This window comes from Dermochelys coriacea, chromosome 3, assembly GCF_009764565.3.
Source record: "Dermochelys coriacea isolate rDerCor1 chromosome 3, rDerCor1.pri.v4, whole genome shotgun sequence".
NCBI lineage: Eukaryota > Metazoa > Chordata > Testudines > Dermochelyidae > Dermochelys > Dermochelys coriacea.
This window is the reverse complement of record NC_050070.1, coordinates 86010970-86029170: the sequence shown is the minus strand read 5'-3', so window position 1 is coordinate 86029170 and position 18201 is coordinate 86010970. Positions and strand designations below refer to the sequence as shown.

The following is an 18201-nucleotide window of genomic DNA, read 5'->3' as shown; positions in this document are numbered from 1 at the left end:
GAGCAGTGCTTGGGGCCGGGGAAGCACGTGGAGCCCCTTGCCTGTCCCTATGCGTAGGAGCCGATTGGGGGACATGCTGCTGCTTCCGGAAGCTGCATGAAGCCATGGCATGCGTGGAGTGGGACAAGCCCCCAACCCTGCTCCCTGGCTGGAGCGCTGGAGAGTGGCAAGTCCCAGACCTCGCTTCCCTGGCGGGACTATGAGAGCCAGATTAAAATGTCTGATGAGCTGGATGCAGCCCCTAGGCTTTAGTTTGCCCGCCCTGGTCTAGTGCCTAACTTTGTATAAAAATATACATGAATATTAATGAGCATAGTTCTGTATTTTGCCTAGAAGCTTGTTCCCTTTCTTAAATATCATTTTAAACTAACAGTCTAACTCCTGCTGTGTTTATTTATGAAATTTTGTTAGCTTTTTTGAGGGCAAATCCATCAGACAAGCTAAATTTATAAAAGGAATTAATCTGTTCCTTTTTAAACTTGCTCAATCAAATATTAACTACCTGTTCTTGTCAGTGTGATGAAGTGATATAAAATATTTGAACGCCTTATCAGACTACAATTTGGAAAAACATTCTTAATCTTACGAACATCTTGATTCTGCTAATTCTGAAGCATAGTAAAGAAGTTTGTTATTCAGTAACACGCAGAAGAGAGAGTTCAAGAAGCAAGTGTGATTGAACTATTAATTAGTGAATCTGCATTTAGCTAATCAACACCAATGAGCAGCGTCTCCCAACTCTCAGGCCAGTATATAGATGAAAGCTGTAATGAGGTCACATGTTAGCAAGTTCTTAAAGTAAACTAAGAAAATCCATTTGTTTACGTCTGAATATGACAAAGTGACAACATATCAGAATTATCTAAAGCGATGGTTCGTGAAGGGTAACTTCGAGCGCTCAATAGGTAATCTGCTGCACACCATCCATCCATCTAATCATAGGTCATCCCCTACAATGTTGATCCTACACCATTTCTTCCATAATGACTTTCTTAGGGTTATTTCCATCTCTGTGCCTCATGTGACTAAAGTACATAAGTTTTGCATTTGATTTCTGACATCAGGGTCTGCTTCTCTCCAATAATATTTCTAACATGGGCATTTGTCCTCCCGCCACCCCCATCCAGGAGATAAGTGTGGCCATCACCACATTTCAAAAGCTCCACTTGTTTTCTTGTCAGCAGCATTAACTTTCCATGAGTCATATCTTTAAATTGCTATGGAAAAAAATAGGATTTTCACCAGTTGCACCTTCATACATTTTGAGATGCCAAGTTTTTTCCAAACTTCCTTAAAGGTGGCCATAGCTGAGTGAGCCATCCCTAGTAGTCTTCCAATTTCTTGAGAACAGCCTCCTTGGTTGTATGTATATGATCCCAGATAATTAAATTCATCGACTGCTTCTACAGTTTGTCCATTAATCGGTGAAGCATGTGATCAGTGCATGATTGTACTCTCCACACTTTTCGGTGATGTGACTTGGTGGCATGTGCCTCAGCCCTCTCTGAAACCAGCTTGTTGTGGTAATAGTTCTGCTTCTGTCCTTCATTTCATGCAGCCCTGGATTATGTAGAGCATACCTTTGCTTTCATGAGATATCAGGGAAATGATATAATAGTTACCACACTCTATTATGTTTCTCTTCTTTGATAATGGCAGAAAAATTCCCTTCATCCAGTCCTCTCGCCAATTTCTAGTCATCCATACATCCTTACAAAATTTCCATATAAGAACAGTTTTGTGATCTATCCCTCATGCTTTCTCAGGCTTCGTTTTCATAATAGCGTTTACCACTTTCATTCACAGGATTTAGGGCTTTTGGCTCTGTACTCTCTCATCTGTCATCTTGAGGTATCAAGATTAATACAATAATCTCTCCCCCTGCATTTACTATCACTATCGCTCAGTGAGGACTCTGCAATCGTGAACTTTTATTACGTTTGATTGTGGGTAAAACCTTTCAGTAAGAAGTCTGACTATTGTGAACATACTTTTTGTATTACACTCATTATATTTCTCAGGTTCCAAACATTTTTCTCTTGTATATTCGCTCTTGTCTTATCTAGTCTGCTTTGAATCTCTCTACTCAGTTACTTATATTCTCTTCTACATTCTTCTGCCTCCCAAGCCTTTATTTCACTGTCATTTTCCTCAAGCTCAGACACCTCAGTTAACCATAGTTTAATCCTACACTGACTTTTCAGAGTGTGTGCTTTGGTGGTTTTGAGCATAATAATTTTCATTTTATTCTAAAGTTTGCTGGGGTTGTTCTCTTTCATCTGTGCCAATGCCTAAAACCCATTCTCGACAGAAGTTGTATAACTTAATTGATTCTGGACAAATCCGGATGCAGTGGACTTGTCGAAAGTTGTATCATGTTAAGTTTTAATTTTGTGCTTGAGGCTAACAGCCTATGATCTGACCCATAGTCTGCACTCGGAAGTCTTTGTCCATTGGACTCTTGATCACCAGCATTGCTATATTATTATATGGCCTGTCTGGTTCTTTGTCACACTATCCAGTGACCTCCACATATAGAAACATCCAAGTTTTTGGGTGAAGATGTTTGTAATGACCGGGTGATTAGAGCAACAGAATTCAACTAAAAGTATTCCTGTCTCATTTTGTGAACCCAAACCATTGTTTCCCATTACATCCTGGTGAGTTTACTGCACTAACATTCATATTTAAGACCCCAGTCTTCGCATGGTGTTTTAGTTACTGTTCAAGTCACTCATAACCACAGCCTGTCCTTTTAATTGCTGGCGCCTCCTACCCAGTATGGTTTGTTGTGCCTTCTGGCCTGGAGGGTCTCACTATCTTGTGCTACATGTGATTCACTTTAACAGAGGGTAGTTTCCTGCTGCTTTCTCTCCAGTTTGTGGCTGCTGTTAGTTAAATCATGATTTAACTCTTCTGCCTTTTGATGGTATTTTCTCCATTGAAGATCCCATTTGCCTACTCAGGTGCCAATCCTCATGAAAGTATTGGCATTTCTGAGGCTTGCCAGTTACTTCGCCGCCACTCAGCACCTGGTGTTGGCCAGTCACTGGTTATATCATGTACTGCCACGATGATACCGTCTAAGTCTTGAGCAAGTTCTTCACTCTTACAAAATAAGCTAGAGCATTACAACTAAACTACAGTTGTCAAAAAAGATTGCATTTTTTATAGATTTTCCTTGCTTCTTAAACTCTTTCTCTCTCTCTCTGTAGCCCCCCCACCTCATTCAATATACACTTATTAACTCCTGCAATGCATGTGTAGCCTCTTTTAGTACACAGCCCTGAGTCATTCCATGAGCACCATCCATCCTGTGTACTGAATGAGCTAAGGGTTCTGTGGGGGTAAAAATAGATGTAATTAAAGACTGTTACAATGCATATGCACAAGGTGCTGCAAATTAAGGTTCTGTAGGCAACCTTAATAACAACATTTCCCAACTTTGGTGCTTTACTTTGCAGCTTTGATGGTCTTTTAATGTATTCTTTTGTATGTAACTTTTTAGGATTTTGAAAAAGCAAATAAGGGGGGAAAATAACATTCCATCTTTTGGAACCATTCGGACACTAGGTTGTCAGGTCCGAGGTGCAAAAAACTCGAACACACAGAATGACCTTAGCCCCTAAAATTGGACAGCTAACAGTGTGTACTTAGTACCCTTACAGATTTCCCTGGCCAACTGCCTCAGAAAAAAGGATGATCCTGGGAAAACCTAGAAAGGGGGTAGCCTGAACAGGTACCCATCCACTGGATTATCAGTGGGGTTGAAACCTTTAGAACCATAGTATAGCCCTCTACCACTTGAGCTAATGGAATAATTTGTGGTGGTAGTAGGCTGTTATTCTCTGTATGGAGCAGCCACTAGAAGGGAATGTGACCCTTCTCTAGTGGTCTTACAAATATTCAGATAATGGATGATATCCCTCCTATTGAGGATGTTGGGAGTTCTGGGTTCTACTCAGGGATCTGGAGAGGAGTCTGCTGTAGTTACAGATGTTTTCCCTGCCACTCTTCCCTTTCTCTGTTTTCCCTGCCTAAACCCTCCTAGATACTTGTCTGCCCCAAATTGTCCTGTACCCCCTTTCCCTTTTGTGCCTCATTCCCACTCTGCTCCTCAACCCTCTGCATTCATGTCCCAGGCAGCTTCCATCTTCTCCTTCATGCTGCCTGACACCTAGTCTTGGTGCCACAACAGCCCCTGGCAACCAGGATGAGCAATTGTAGGAAAAGTCCTGTGAAGCCCTGTGCTGGAGCATGCTTAGCAAGTTCTGTGGGGGAGCATGCTCAGTGAGGTCAGAAGGTTGGAAGAATTTTGCTACCAACCTCTAACAAATGTTCACTAAGCCTACGAAAGTTACCATTTGCATGAACTTGGGTGGATTTTCACTGGGGCAGCAAAAGGTACTTTGCTCCTTAGGCTGTTTCAAAGTATAGAGATGCTGGTTTATCAACGAAATGGTTGTAAGAATTTAACATTGGCAAAACAAATGTGTTTTCCCCTAACCTTATTGTCTGAAATGGCTAAATTGTTTTTACAGAAACTTTTCCAAAAAATTCAGCTCAAGGCAAACATGGAAAACTGGAGCCCAAATGGTTAAAATTTGTCTAAGTTATAAGCAACCGAAAACAAGGTCATAAGTGGAAAGTTGGGTAACCTTAACTATAATGTAATTAATTTTACAGATTATATATTTTAAAAATTGAGTATTTTTAAAACAAATTGAGATTGTGTTCTTCCACCAGTAAAGCTAGATGCTTTAGTTACACGAGTCTATGTGGGAGAGATACATTTGAAACAAATTTTAAGCACTTCTAGGTATGATTTAAAAGCTTTCCATATATAAATGTCACATTTCAACTCTGATATTTAAGGGCCCTTCCAGGACTAGAAGCACATGCATATGTTCCACGGGAAATCTTCCTCATCAGAGGAATAAACTCTTTTTAAACACTTGGTTGTGATCCAGCATAGAATCATAGAAATGCAGGGCTGCAAGGACCTCGAGAAGTCATCTATTCCAGTGTCTCTCAACCTTTCTAGAATACTGTACCCCTTGCAGGAGCTTGATTTGTCTTGCATACCACAAGTTTCACCTCACTTAAAAACTACTTGCTTACAAAATCAGACATAAAAATACTAAAGTGTCTCAGCACTCTATTTCTGAAAAATTGCTTACTTCCTCATTTTTACCATAAAATTATAAAATAAATCAACAAATATAAATATTGTACTTATATTTCAGTATATAGTATACAGAGCAGTATAAACAAGTCATTGTATGAAATTTTAGTTTGTACTGACTTCGCTAGTGCTTTTATGTAGCCTGTTGTAAAACTAGGCAAATACCTAGATGAGGTGATGTACCCTCTGGAAGACGGCTGTGTACCCACAGGGGTTGGTTGAGAACCACTGATCTAGTCCTTTCTCTCATCCTGAGGCAGGACCAAGTATACCTATCCTTGTCAGGTGTTTGATCAACCTGTTGTTAAACACCTTCAGTGATGGGGATTCCACAACCTCCCTTGGAAGCCTATTCCAGTGCTTAACTATCCTTTATAATAAGAAATTTTGTTACTAATATCTGACCTATATATCTCCTGCTGCAGATTAAACCCATTACTTCTTGTTGTACCTTCAGTGAAAATGGAGACTAGTTGATCACTACGTTCCTTATAATAGCCCTTAACATATTTGAAAACTGTTGTCAGGTCTGCTCTGTTATTATCTAAGTCATTAATGAAAATATTGAACAGTACTGGACCCAGAACAGACCTCTGCAGATCCCCCATTTGATAGTGAATCATTATACTGATAACTAGCCTTTGAGTATGGACTTTCAATCAGTTTTGTGCCCATTTTATAGTAATTTAATATAGACTACATGCCCTAATTTGCTTATGAGAATGTCACATAGGACTGTTTCAAAAGCCTTACTAAACTCAAGATATCATGTCTACAGTTTCTGCCTTATCCAGTGGGCCAGTAACCCTGTCAAAGAAGGAAATTCTGTTGATTTGGCATGATTTGTTCTTGATAAATCTTTGTTGTCCATTACTTATATCTTCTAGGTGCTTACAAATTAAACAATCAATCATTTGTTCCAGTATCTTTCCAGGGAATACTGGGTTTCTTGAAAGGTCATGCCTCCCCCACTCACATTTTGATATTTACTAGCTACTAGAAGAATTGACATAGATTCATTAAAGTATTTTTTTGAAAATCTGTTGTGGTAGTGAAGAAAGATTTTGACTTTGCTGTCATTAAAATCCCCTAAATTTAATTACATAAACTCAGCAAGACTTGCTGATTTAAATTCTTTATTCTCCGTACAAAATATCTTGGCTTTTTGCAATATCTGGCTTTTTCTAAAATGGATTAATAATGTTTTGACAGCTAAGTGATGTACAGTATACTTTGCACGTAAAAAAATTTAAGCATAAAAGGAGGAGTGGAAACGAGTGACCTTTTTTGTTTTTTCAGCTTCTAAACTGAGTTTGTCTTTTTCGGTTAGAGATAATGTCCATGGGATAGTCAAAGGATAATGGTTTCCTGTAAAATAGATATCTGTGAAATAGAGGCACTTGTATTTATCTGGTTTCAGAGTAGCAGCCGTGTTAGTCTGTATTTGCAAAAAAGAAAAGGAGTACTTGTGGCACCTTGGAGACTAACAAATTTATTTGAGCATAAGCTTTTGTGAGCTACAGCTCACTTCATCGGATGCAAGCTTATGCTCAAATAAATTTGTTAGTCTCTAAGGTGCCACAAGTACTCCTTTTCGTTTTTGTATTTATCTGGGGAACACTAATCTGTGATCTTGTATAACAAACGTACTCCTGTGGTACCAAATGATTGATTCCAACTAATTGTTTTGTTCGTTGAATATTTGTGCAATAGAGTGACTGCCTCATTGTACACTTTTGATCAGACATTCCCATTGGCTTAGAGAACAGACTTAGTATCCTTGTGCAAGCCTGTGTAATAGCTTTTAGATAGCACTGTGTCCAATGCTGCAGGTCAGAAATGGAACTGAATGCCTGTAAAGGTTGGTACTTGACAGAGGTGGTGCCTAGGGGAGGTGGTGTGGGGAGCCCAGGCCCTCCCACTCCCCTGGACTCTGGCCCAGGGCCCTGAGAGGGTGTACAAGTTCAGGAAAGGGTTGTAATCAAGTTAATGCAGAACAAACACAGTACCTTTAGTCTGTCTGGGTTCTAGTGGGCCAGTTCCTCTCTTCTCAGAGAAGCAGCTTCTGTGTCCTTTTTCAGGAGCTCCTGAGGCCAGGTCCTTCTCCCTGCCTTACCATCCCCCTTCTGAGCTGTCTCAGGTCTTTTAAGCCCCATCATCACCGGGAGCATGCTCTGCATGAGCAGCTGGGTGGGGAGTCCGGGCCTGGAGTTTTTTAACCCTTTATTCCTGGGGAAATTCTACGCAACTGCGCATTGCAGAATTTCACAGAATACCCTAAAAACAACAAAGAGTCCGGTGGCACCATAAAGATGAACAGATTTATTTGGGCATAAGCTTTCGTGGGTAAAAAAACACTTTTTCGGATGCATGGAGTGAAAATTACAGATGCAGGCATTTTAAATTGACACCAATGCATTGGTCATCTTCCTGAAAACACCATCCTAGCCACCATCGATGTAGAAGCTCTTTACAACAATATTCCACGAGGATGGACTACAATCTGTGAGGAACAGTATCCCTGATGAGGCCACAGCACACCTGGTGGCTGAGCTTTGTGACTTTGTCCTCACCCAGAACCTTTTCAGATTTGGGGACAATGTATACCTTCAAGTCAGTGGCACTGCTATGGGTACCCGCCTGGATCCACAGTATGCCAACATTTTTATGGCTGACTTAGAACAACGCTTCCTCAGCTCTCATCCCCTAGCGCCCCTCCTCTACTTGCGCTGCATTGATGACATTTTCATCATCTGGATCCATGGGAAGGAGACCCTTGTGGAATTCCACTGTGATTTCAACAATTTCCATCCCACGATCAACCTCAGCCTGGACCAGTCCACACTTCCTGGACACTACAGTGCAAATAAATGATGGTCACATAAACACCACCCTATACCAGAAACCTACTGACCGCTATACTTACCTACTTGCCTCTAGCTTCCATCCAGGACACATCACACAATCCATTGTCTACAGCCAAGCCCTAAGACACAACCGAATTTGCTCCAATCCCTCAGACAGAGACAAACACCTACAAGATCTTTATCAAGCCTTCTTAAAGCTATAATATCCACCTGGGGAAGTGAGGAAACAGATTAACAGAGTGAGACAGGTACCCAGAAGTCACCTACTACAGGACAGGCCCAACAAGGAATATAACAGAACACCACTGGCCATCACGTACAGCCCCCAGCTAAAACCTCTCCACCACATCTTCAACGATTTACAACCTATCCTGGAAAACAATCCTTCACTCTCACAGACCTTGTGAGGCAGGCCAGTCTTTGCTTACAGACAGCCCCCAAACCTGAAGCAAATACTCACCAGCAACTACATACCACATCAGAGAAACACTAACCCAGGAACCAATCCCTGTAGCAAACCTCATTGCCTACTCTGTCCCCATATCTACTCTAGCGACACCATCAGAGGACCCAACCACATCAACCACACCATCAGGGGCTCATTCACCTGCACGTCTACTAATGTGAAATATGCCATCATGTGACAGCAGTGCCCCTCTGCTATGTACATTGGCCAAACCGGACAGTCCCTATGTAAAAGAATAAATGGACACAAATCAGACATCAGGAATGGTAACATACAAAAGCCAGTAGGAGAACACTTCAATCTTCCTGAACATTCTATAACAGATTTAAAAGTAGGTATATTTGAACAAAAAAACTTCAGAAACAGACTTCAAAGAGAAACTGCAGAACTAAAATTCATTTGCAAATTTAACACCATTAATTTGGGCTTGAATAGGGACTGGGAGTGGCTGGCTCACTTCAAAAGCAGCTTTGCCTCTCCTGGAATTGACACCTCCTCATCAATTATTGGGAGTGGACTATATCCACCCTGATCGAATTGGCCCTGTCAACATTGGTTCTCCACTTGTGAGGTAACTCCCTTCTCTTCAGTATATAATGCCTGCATCTGTAATTTTCACTCCATGCATCTGAAGAAGTGGTTTTTTACCACGAAAGCTTATGCCCAAATAAATCTGTTAGTCTTTAAGGTGCCACCGAATTCTTTGTTGTTTTTGTGGATACAGACTAACACAGCTACCCCCTGATACTTGACAGAATTCCCTGTTTACCCCTCAAAATTTCTGGCTGCTAGTAGGGGCTGCTGGACTCTGCAGAGCCAAGCTCACAGTGAGCGGAGCGCCCACCCTGCTTTGATCCTCATTCTTCCATGGATGGGAGAGGGCCTGGGAGATCCAATCAGCTCTGGCAAAGGGTGAAGAAGGGCAGGGCCACACCACACCATGTACTCTGGTGGGACAGTAAAGAAGTTGCGGGGAGTAAAGGTTTCGGGGGTGATGGTGTCATGGCTGGGCTCTGGGGGAAGGGGTTGTGGGTGTCTGGGCTGGGGGGTGCCTGCACCTGGGCTCTGGGAATATGGGAATGCAGGTGTCTGAGCTCTGGAGGCCCCACACAGCCCCCTCCAGCACTCTCTAACTGGAACTGGTTGGTGTAGGAGGTTTCTTTAACTCTCTACTTCTGGGGGAATCTTTTTTGCTGTTGTTTCTATTGACATACTTGTTGACAGGTATTTTGAAATAAATTACCAAAATAATTGAAACTGGAGTGATTATATTGTGTTGTTTTGACAAATAAAATATGCAGAATTTTAAAATATTGTTTGCAGAATTCTTAATTTTTTGGCCCAGAATTCCCCCAGGAGTAACGCTTCAACTCCCAGTGTGGGGTTTATACATCCTATCACGATGCCAAACAAATTACAGAAGGTGGGCCCTCAGACTATTAAGGGTGCTTTATTATATTAAAGGTCTATTTAATAAACCAAAAGATCTACTAGCAGTTGAATGTAACTTGTGCTATCATCAACATATACATTCTGTGGAAAAAATCTTAGCATCTTAATGTGAGTTTATACATATTATGTTTCTGAATTACTAAAGAATACGAAAGCTTACCACACCCTTCTGTAAGAAAAAGGTCAAAGGAATTCTCCAGTGTAGCTTTTCCTACTGGCTTGCCTCTACGAGCAGCTACATAAGAATCTCCTTCAGAGCTTGGTTTTGTTAGAGAGCATGAGCAGCACACCTGGCAAAGGGCCTTTTGCATCCAGTTGGGAAGGAACAAAATTTGTCCCTGCAGCCTGTGACTGTACTACAAAAGGTTACTGCCAGATTCTTATGGCTTTCCCTGTTACTATACAAAACACATGACTTAAATTTTTCACAGAATTTGGTCAGTGTAATTGAATATTAACTATTGCGCAAATGTTTAGTGGATTTTTATATTCCATCTTCTTCAAATTTATCTACCCATACTGTAAAATGTAGAATGCCTATTGACTATCAACAAAAAATAAAATCATATAAATATTCTGTGGCATGTACAACATTTTGTACGATGTACATCAGATTTTAAGATTGAGAATTTAGGTGGTGACTTTGTTAGATTAAAATAAATAAAATATATCTAAGAAATTTGATGCCAGATTGCTGTATGTGGGTAAACTCATGGTAAGGCTTTCAGGGAGGAAAGGGCAGTTGATAAGCTATTGGTAAACTTGTCACTTTATATGGAAAAGGTAAAGTTTTTAATGTTTGGTGCAGTTCATGAAAGATTGTTAACTCTTTATAATCTGAAATTAAACCTGTCATAGCTAAGAGTGGGGAAATGAATTGTCTTTTCAAGAACGTTATGCTTAAAAACATAATTCTTTTAAGGGTATTTAATACCTTACTGCAGTGGTTCCCAAACTTGTTTGGCCGCTTTTGCAGGGAAAGCCCCTGGTGGGCCGGGCCTGTTTGTTTACCTGCCGCATCCTCAGGTTCGGCCGATCGCGGCTCCCAGTGGCCGCGGTTTGCTGCTCCAGGCCAATGGGAGCTGCTGGAAGTGGCGTGGGCTGAGGGACATACTGGCTGCCGCTTCCAGCAGCTCCCATTGGCCTGCAGCAGCAAACCGCGGCTACTGGGAGCCGCGATCGGCCGAATCTGCGCATGTGGCAGGTAAATAAACTGACCCATCCCATCAGGGGCTTTCCCTGCACAAGCGGTGGAACAAGTTTGGGAACCACTGCCTTACTGGTTTATCACATGTTCCAGGAAATCTACTTATAATCTTGATATTGGCATTAAAATACATGGTAACCACCTGAGTTGTGAAACCTGACATACAATTTAATAAACATTGAGACAAAGGGTCTTCCATTCTATTTTAATATGACTCAAATAAGTATAGCAAATAGGAGGGATGTCACTTGTTACCTGAGAGCAAGTAGAAGAATAACAAAATTATTTTTATAGGAAAATAAAATCTAAATGTGTGATTTTAGTTTGTTACTCATGCTGACTCAACTGTTCTAACATGTTGTGTATTTGTAATTTACAAGACTGACACCTTAATAATGATTTAAATTCTTAATCTTTTTATATATTAAAAAAATCAAATCTGGAACATGCATTAGTAATGATGGCTGATCTTCCAAATTGCAGTGAGTGAAATTGGACCTGATGAAGCATCTATTTTCCATTCCAATCTCTGCCTAAGGGTGTTTTTCAGATAGGATAAATATGCAGTCTGTTTGACTCTACTATGCAGATTGCTGGGTCTTGCCACCTCCTCATCAGTGAAATTGCAACCTGAAGTCAGCAGTTTCTATACTTAAAATCTAGTTTGCCTACACACTGCCTATACGTATACCCTTTATTAAAGCTAGTTGAAGACTGCAGAAGGTAAGTCAGCTGAGCTGGAAAGGACTGGGATGGGAATATCAGTAGCTCCACAGCATGCTTCCTGTAGACCTCTGGCATCTCTAACAGGCTTGGAGGATGCTCCTCCTGTTTCATGTGTGCCATAAGGGGAACATTAAAAGATTGCTGTAGAGTTTCATGGGTTCTTTCTTCCTGTGAGCTTTAGTGCCAAAGTCCGTTTTTCCCCTTACTCTGTTACAAATTGAATGAAAATGGAGATGTTATGATCTTCATAATGGTTTAGAGAAGAATCTGCATTCAGAATATTCCACACACTTGTAGTCCTTGTTAAGCAGAAGAATAAGCAGTACAGGCTTCCTAATAAGATCAGTGTAGACCTAATATTTGGTGTTCCCAGACAATTATCTTCTACCCTTTCTGTAGTCCAGTAATAGGGGCGTATTAGACTGGAAAAGATGGTATGCAGACTAAGCTAGTCATAGCTGAACTCGGTGTTAACACAATAATGTTATTTCCAGGGGCTCTATTTACAGAATTGTGAAAGAGCTGGCAGCTAAAGATATTGGTATTGTCATTCCTAAATAATTTGGTAAACTAGTCTTTGTTGTTTAATTACGAAAATTATTACACAGAATTCCATGAAACTGGTGGCAAATTCAGCAAGCTTCTCTGACAGTCTAAAGAGCCTTACTGCTCTGGACTCGATGTATAATTCACAGATGAATAGAAGCGCATCACTCCTTTTTTAGGTAGTGGAGTCCTTAATGATAGTCTGCTTTTAACATCATTGGAGTATAAATCCATTTTCTCACCACTTAATGCCTACTATATATGATGTAGCAATAATATTTCCCTTTCCCCCCCTCCTTATCTTTGGATAATTCTTTCTCTTCTGCTGTTTGCTTCTCTGGAAAGGAAAGCTTTTAGAATCTGCGATCTATTTTGAGTGATTGCATATGTCAATTCCACTTCAGGTGTGTGGGCTCTTAGTGCACTAGAGTTGGAGACTTTTTCCTTAGTGGTAACCGTTGGGGTGGTGCATGCACCCTCTGCCACTTTGTGCTGCTCCGAGATGGTGTAAAGGGCAGAGCTGCTCCACTCCCTCCTTAGTTCCTTCTTACTACCCAAGATCAATAGTGGGAGTTGATTAACTTGCTACTATGAGTTTTCTCTCACTCCAGGGGATTAATTTCACTTCTGTAAATAGTTAGTAGTACTTGTTAGAGTAGCTTTTCTGTGTTATTTCTATTACAACTTTGAGCATCAGATTCCTGCTATACAAGGGGGACTGTTGACCACTGCTGGGATATGCCTTGTTCTCCAGGCTTTTAAGCCTTGTGTTGCAAAAAGTCTATTGATGTGTGATCTTCATTCCAGGTACATAAAGTGCCTTGGACAGGGTCACTTCCAAGACCATCGCCCCATCTGCAGGGACTACAAGTCCCAGAGAAAAAGGATAGAGAAGTGACACTATATTACCTCCTCAGGGAGGTTGCCCTGCGTCTACCTTTTGAAACTTCCTGCTTGGTCTGGGCATCAAGGAATTCTGCCTTCGATGATTGCTTCTCTGGATATTGTGGAAAGTTGAAAGGATGATCCTGTGGTGTTTGGGGCTTCTTTGTCTATCCAGGATGACTACAGGGCCTAGTAAGAGTAACTAAAGAGAGTAGCTTCTGAACCACTTAAACCTGAATATCGAGTAAGGCAGAGTCCGCACAGGCTGCTAAGCATACTACATAAATATGGGAGGATCCTTGTGATTGGCTCTGCCTATAAGTTAAGTCATTCTAGAGTGCACAAAATCTTTGTGGCAAATGCCATCTTCTCTGCCTCCAACAGCAAAGAGGACAGAGAGAATCTAACATGTCCCTTCTCAGGACTATGAATGTTTTTACACCTGCCAGGTTCCTTAGCTGTCTCAGTAGTGAATGAAAGAGCAGATCAGGAACAGCCTTCTTCTACCCCAGAAGACAAAAACAGAAAGAGATTCTACCTTTTTGGTAGAAAGATTTATTTCACAGCTGGTCTACAATATTGTATCTTTCTAAGCAGCAAGTCTTACTGGTCAGATATGAATTCTCCCTTTCAGGCAATGAATTGAAGTGCTCAGACAAGTTGCTGGAGGAGGCCAGGCAGGAGTTGCAGGCCATCTTAGAATAGGGCAAACTGATGGCTGGGACCTCTCTGTGGGCTGCCTTAGATGGTGCAGATTTGGCAGCCGGAGCCAAGGCATTTGCAGTAACTGAAGCCATGAATATCTGTGCATAATCATTGGGTCTCCTGCAGGACGTCTGGTCTAGCAGACTATCCAGCAACTTCACCTATGAATGTTCTACCCTCTTTTCACAGAAGACTGATCAGAAACTCCATAGTCTGAAGTATTCAAGGATCACACTGAAACATTGGGAATTTACACTACTTTCCCTAAAGGAAAGCAATTCCTTGCACATGTCTCTAGTGATACTAGCTCTTCCCACCGAGGCAGCCTTGACAACTCCAAGAAAAGCAGTGGGGGGACCACCAAAGGAAGAGACTTCCACCTCCTCTGTTTTCTTCCATGGTAGGTTTTTAGAGACAGTCTGGAAATCCAAGCAGCCTGTTTGACTGTCTTACTGAGGACAGAGTATCAAATCATTACATCCCCGTTTCTCCCGCCCCTGTTGTTCCAACAGGTTATCTCACTTCCTTTTTGCTTGGGCCCATATCATGACAGATCGATTGGGTGCGAAGTACTGTGTAACAGGGATTTATTTCCATCCTCTTCCCCATCCCTTTTCAGGGACCACTCTCAAGAGGTTGTCCTCCTCCAGGAGGTCCAGTCTCACCTTCATTTGGGAGTTATAGAAGAGGTTCCGTTCTTCACATGACTTCCTGATCCCAAAGGCAAAAGGAGGTCTCAGGTCCATTGTAGACCTCTAAAATATGAACAAATATATAAAAAACAAGGGTTTGTATGGGCACCCTAGACTATATCATCCCCTTCCTGGATCCTGGTGACTTAAAGGATACATATTTCCATGCGGCTATCCATCAAAGCCACAGGAGATTGCTAAGATTTCTGGTCAACACAACCTGTTATTAGTTTGCGGTCCTTCCCTTTGGCCTGTTTGCTGCCCTGCAAGTATTTACAAAAAGGCATGGCAGTAGTGGCTGCATCCTTAAGAAAATCAGAGTGAAAGTATTTCCTTACCTGAATGATTGGCTGGTATGAGGTAGATACAAACTCCAAGTAGAACTCAGTTTATGCAGGATCCAATCCCTCTTAATGATCAACAAGGACAAGTCAGTCTTTTCCCCAGTTCAGAGAATAAAATATATATGGGTGATCCTGGATTCTACAGTAACCAGAGTGTTCCTATGTCAAGCCAAATTCCCGAGAACGTTTAACATTTCTGCAGATCTCAAAGCCCATCCAATCACAGTAGTAAGAAACTGCCTCAGACTACTGAGGCATATGGCCTCCTGCACATATGTGGTTTGGCACACCGGACTTTGTCTCAGGAAGTTGCAGAGTTGGTTAAAGACTGTTGGTTAAGTACTTCCTGGCTCGTCACCACTGGCCATGCTGATTTGAGTTCCTGCATGAGTACTAGTCTCATAGAATAGTAGACTGGAAGGGACCTCGAGAGGTCATCTAGTCCAGTCACCTGCACTCATGGAATGAGTATTATCTAGGCCAGTGGCTCTCAACCTTTCTTGACTACTGTATCCCTTTCAGAAGTCTGGTTTGTCTTGTGTACCACCAAGTTTCATGTTGTTTAAAAACTACTTGCTTACAAAATCAGATGCAAAAATACAAAAGTGTTACAGCACACTATTTCTGAAAAATTGTGTACTTTCTCATTTTTACCATATAATTATAAAATAAATCAGTTGGAATATAAATATTGTACTTACATTTCAGTGTATAGAGCAGTATAAACAAGTCATATGAAATTTTAGTTTGTACTGACTTTGCTAGTGTCTTTTATATAGCCTGTTGTAAAACTTGGCAAATATCTAGATGAGGTGATGTATCCCTTGGAAGACCTCTGTGTACCCCCTGGTTGAGAACCACTGATCTAGACCATCCCTGACAGGTGTTTGTCTAATCTGCTCTTAAAAATCTCCAGTGACGGAGATTCCACAACTTCCCTAGGCAATTTATTCCATTATTTAACCACCGTCACAGTTAGGAAGTTTTTCCTAACGTCCAACCTAACCACCCTTGCTGCAATTTAAACCCATTGCTTCTTGTCCTATCCTTCAGGGTTAAGGAGAACAAATTTTCCCCCTTCCTCCTTGTAACAGCCTTTTCTGAACTTGAAAACTGTTATCATGTCACCTCTCAGTCTTCTCTTCTCCAGACTAAACAAACCCAATTTTTTCAATCTTCCCTCATAGGTCATGTTTTTTTTAGACCTTTAATCATTTTTGTTTCTCTTCTCTGGAGTTTCTCCAGTGTGTTCACATCTTTCCTGAAATGTGGTATCCAGAAGTGGACACAATACTCCCGTTGAGACCTAATCAATGCGGAGTAGAGTGGTAGAATTACTTCTTGTGTCTTACTTACAAGGACTCCTGCTAATGCAGCCTAGAATTATATTTGCTTTTTTTGCAACAGTGTTACACTGTTGACTCATATTTAACTTGTGATCCAGTATGACTCCCAGATTCCTTTTTGCAGTATTCCGTCCTAGGCAGTCATTTCCCATTTTGTATGTATGCAACTGATTTGTTCCTTTGTAAATGGAATACTTTACATGTTTCTGTATTGAATTTCATTCAGTTTACTTCAGACTGTTTCTTCAGTTCTTCCAGATCAGTTTGAACTTTAATCCTATCCTCCAAAGCACTTGCAAGCCCTCCCAGCTTGGTATCGTCCGCGAACTTTACAAGTGTCTGTATCGTTTATGCCATTATCTGTATCATTGATGAAGATATTGAACAGATCTGGACTCAGAACCGATCCCTGCAGGACCCCACTTGATATGCCCCTCCAGCTTGACTGTGAACCACTGATAACTATTCTCTGGGAATGGTTTTCCAACCAGTTACCCACCCACCTTATAGTAGCTCCCTCTAGGTTGTATTTCCCTAGTTTATTTATGAGACGGTCATGTAAGACCATATCAAAAGCCTTACTAAAGTGGAGATATACCACATCTACTGCTTCCCTCCTATGCACAAGGCTTGTTAACCTGTCAAAGAAAGCTATCAGGTTTGTCTCCTTGGACTAGTAGATGCATCCGGCCAATGAGAGTGTGGGAGAGAGTTCACTTTGGCTTTCTCTTACCCACACTGGCTCTAATTATGGATGTTTCTTCTGTAGGTTGGGGAGCTCACCTACAAACCTACCAACTCAGTTTGTGGTCTCATGAAGATTTGGCTGTCCACATAAATGTGTGGACATGCGGGCTGTTCATTTGGCCTGTTGGGCTTTTCTCCCATCACGGCAGAGAGGCTACATGTTCTCATAGACAACACTGTGGCAATATTCTAAATGAATATGTAGGGAGGGACTGTATCAGACTGTCTGTATCAAGAGGCAATACCTCTTTGGGAGTTTGGTATTGCCAATGCAATAAATCTCAAAGCCTCCCACCTTCCCTGTGTTCATAGTAGCTTCGAGGATCGCCTGAGCAAATAATTCAACAGAGATTGAATAAGTGGCTTCTTAGTTCAGATAACATGAGATTCATTTTTCAAACCTGGGGGCAGAGGGTTACTCACTTAGACCTGTTTGCTATTTGCCTCAAGAAAAAGTACCAAGTTTCTTGTTCCAGAGCAGCTCACAATCCGGGATTTCTGATGCTTTTGTACTTTCTACGAAAGATAAACTGATGTATGCCTATCCTCCCATTCGACCCCTTCCCATGGGTATGTTCAGGCTCAATTTAGATCATGCTTGCATAATCTTTATACTATCAGCTTGGCCTTACCAGCATTGGTTCTCCAGTCTGTGAATCTCTCTACTAGGGCTCTTTTGACACCACCTTCAGAACGCAAGCTGAGCTCCCAGGACCATGGTCACTTGCTGTATCCCAACCCAGTTGCTCTCCATCTGATGGCCTGGACGCTCTGTGGTTAGCAGCTCAAGAGTGAAGTGTTCAGAGAATGTGCAGAACATCCTGCTGAATAGCAGGGAAACAACTACTAGATACATTTACCCGTTGAAATAGAAATGATTCTCCTTTATGATCAAAACAGAATGATGATTTTCACCACTCCTGGTCTCTCCAATATATTTTGAACTGTTTGTTCCGCCTGAAACAATAAGACCTATTGATTTAGTTCTGTCAGAGTTCACCTGACAGCTGTCTCCAGCCATCAATCGCAGGCT

At 41.4% G+C, this 18201-nt stretch overlaps 1 protein-coding gene across 8 annotated transcripts in view; it reads left to right on the top strand.

The window, feature by feature from the left end:
- The window catches only part of CDK19 (cyclin dependent kinase 19), a 239393-nt gene that overhangs the window by 16434 nt on the left and 204758 nt on the right, over nt 1-18201 (top strand). For 3 of the 8 annotated variants that reach the window (XM_043510829.1, XM_043510827.1, XM_043510824.1), the window contains exon 2: nt 13367-13458. The exons of 4 other annotated variants lie outside the window; for them this stretch is intronic. In XM_043510829.1, coding sequence (XP_043366764.1) covers nt 13367-13458 — 92 coding nt within the window. Of the gene's footprint in view, nt 1-13256; nt 13459-18201 lie in introns of all 8 variants that reach the window. One more of the 8 variants, XM_043510828.1, reaches the window with a different exon arrangement.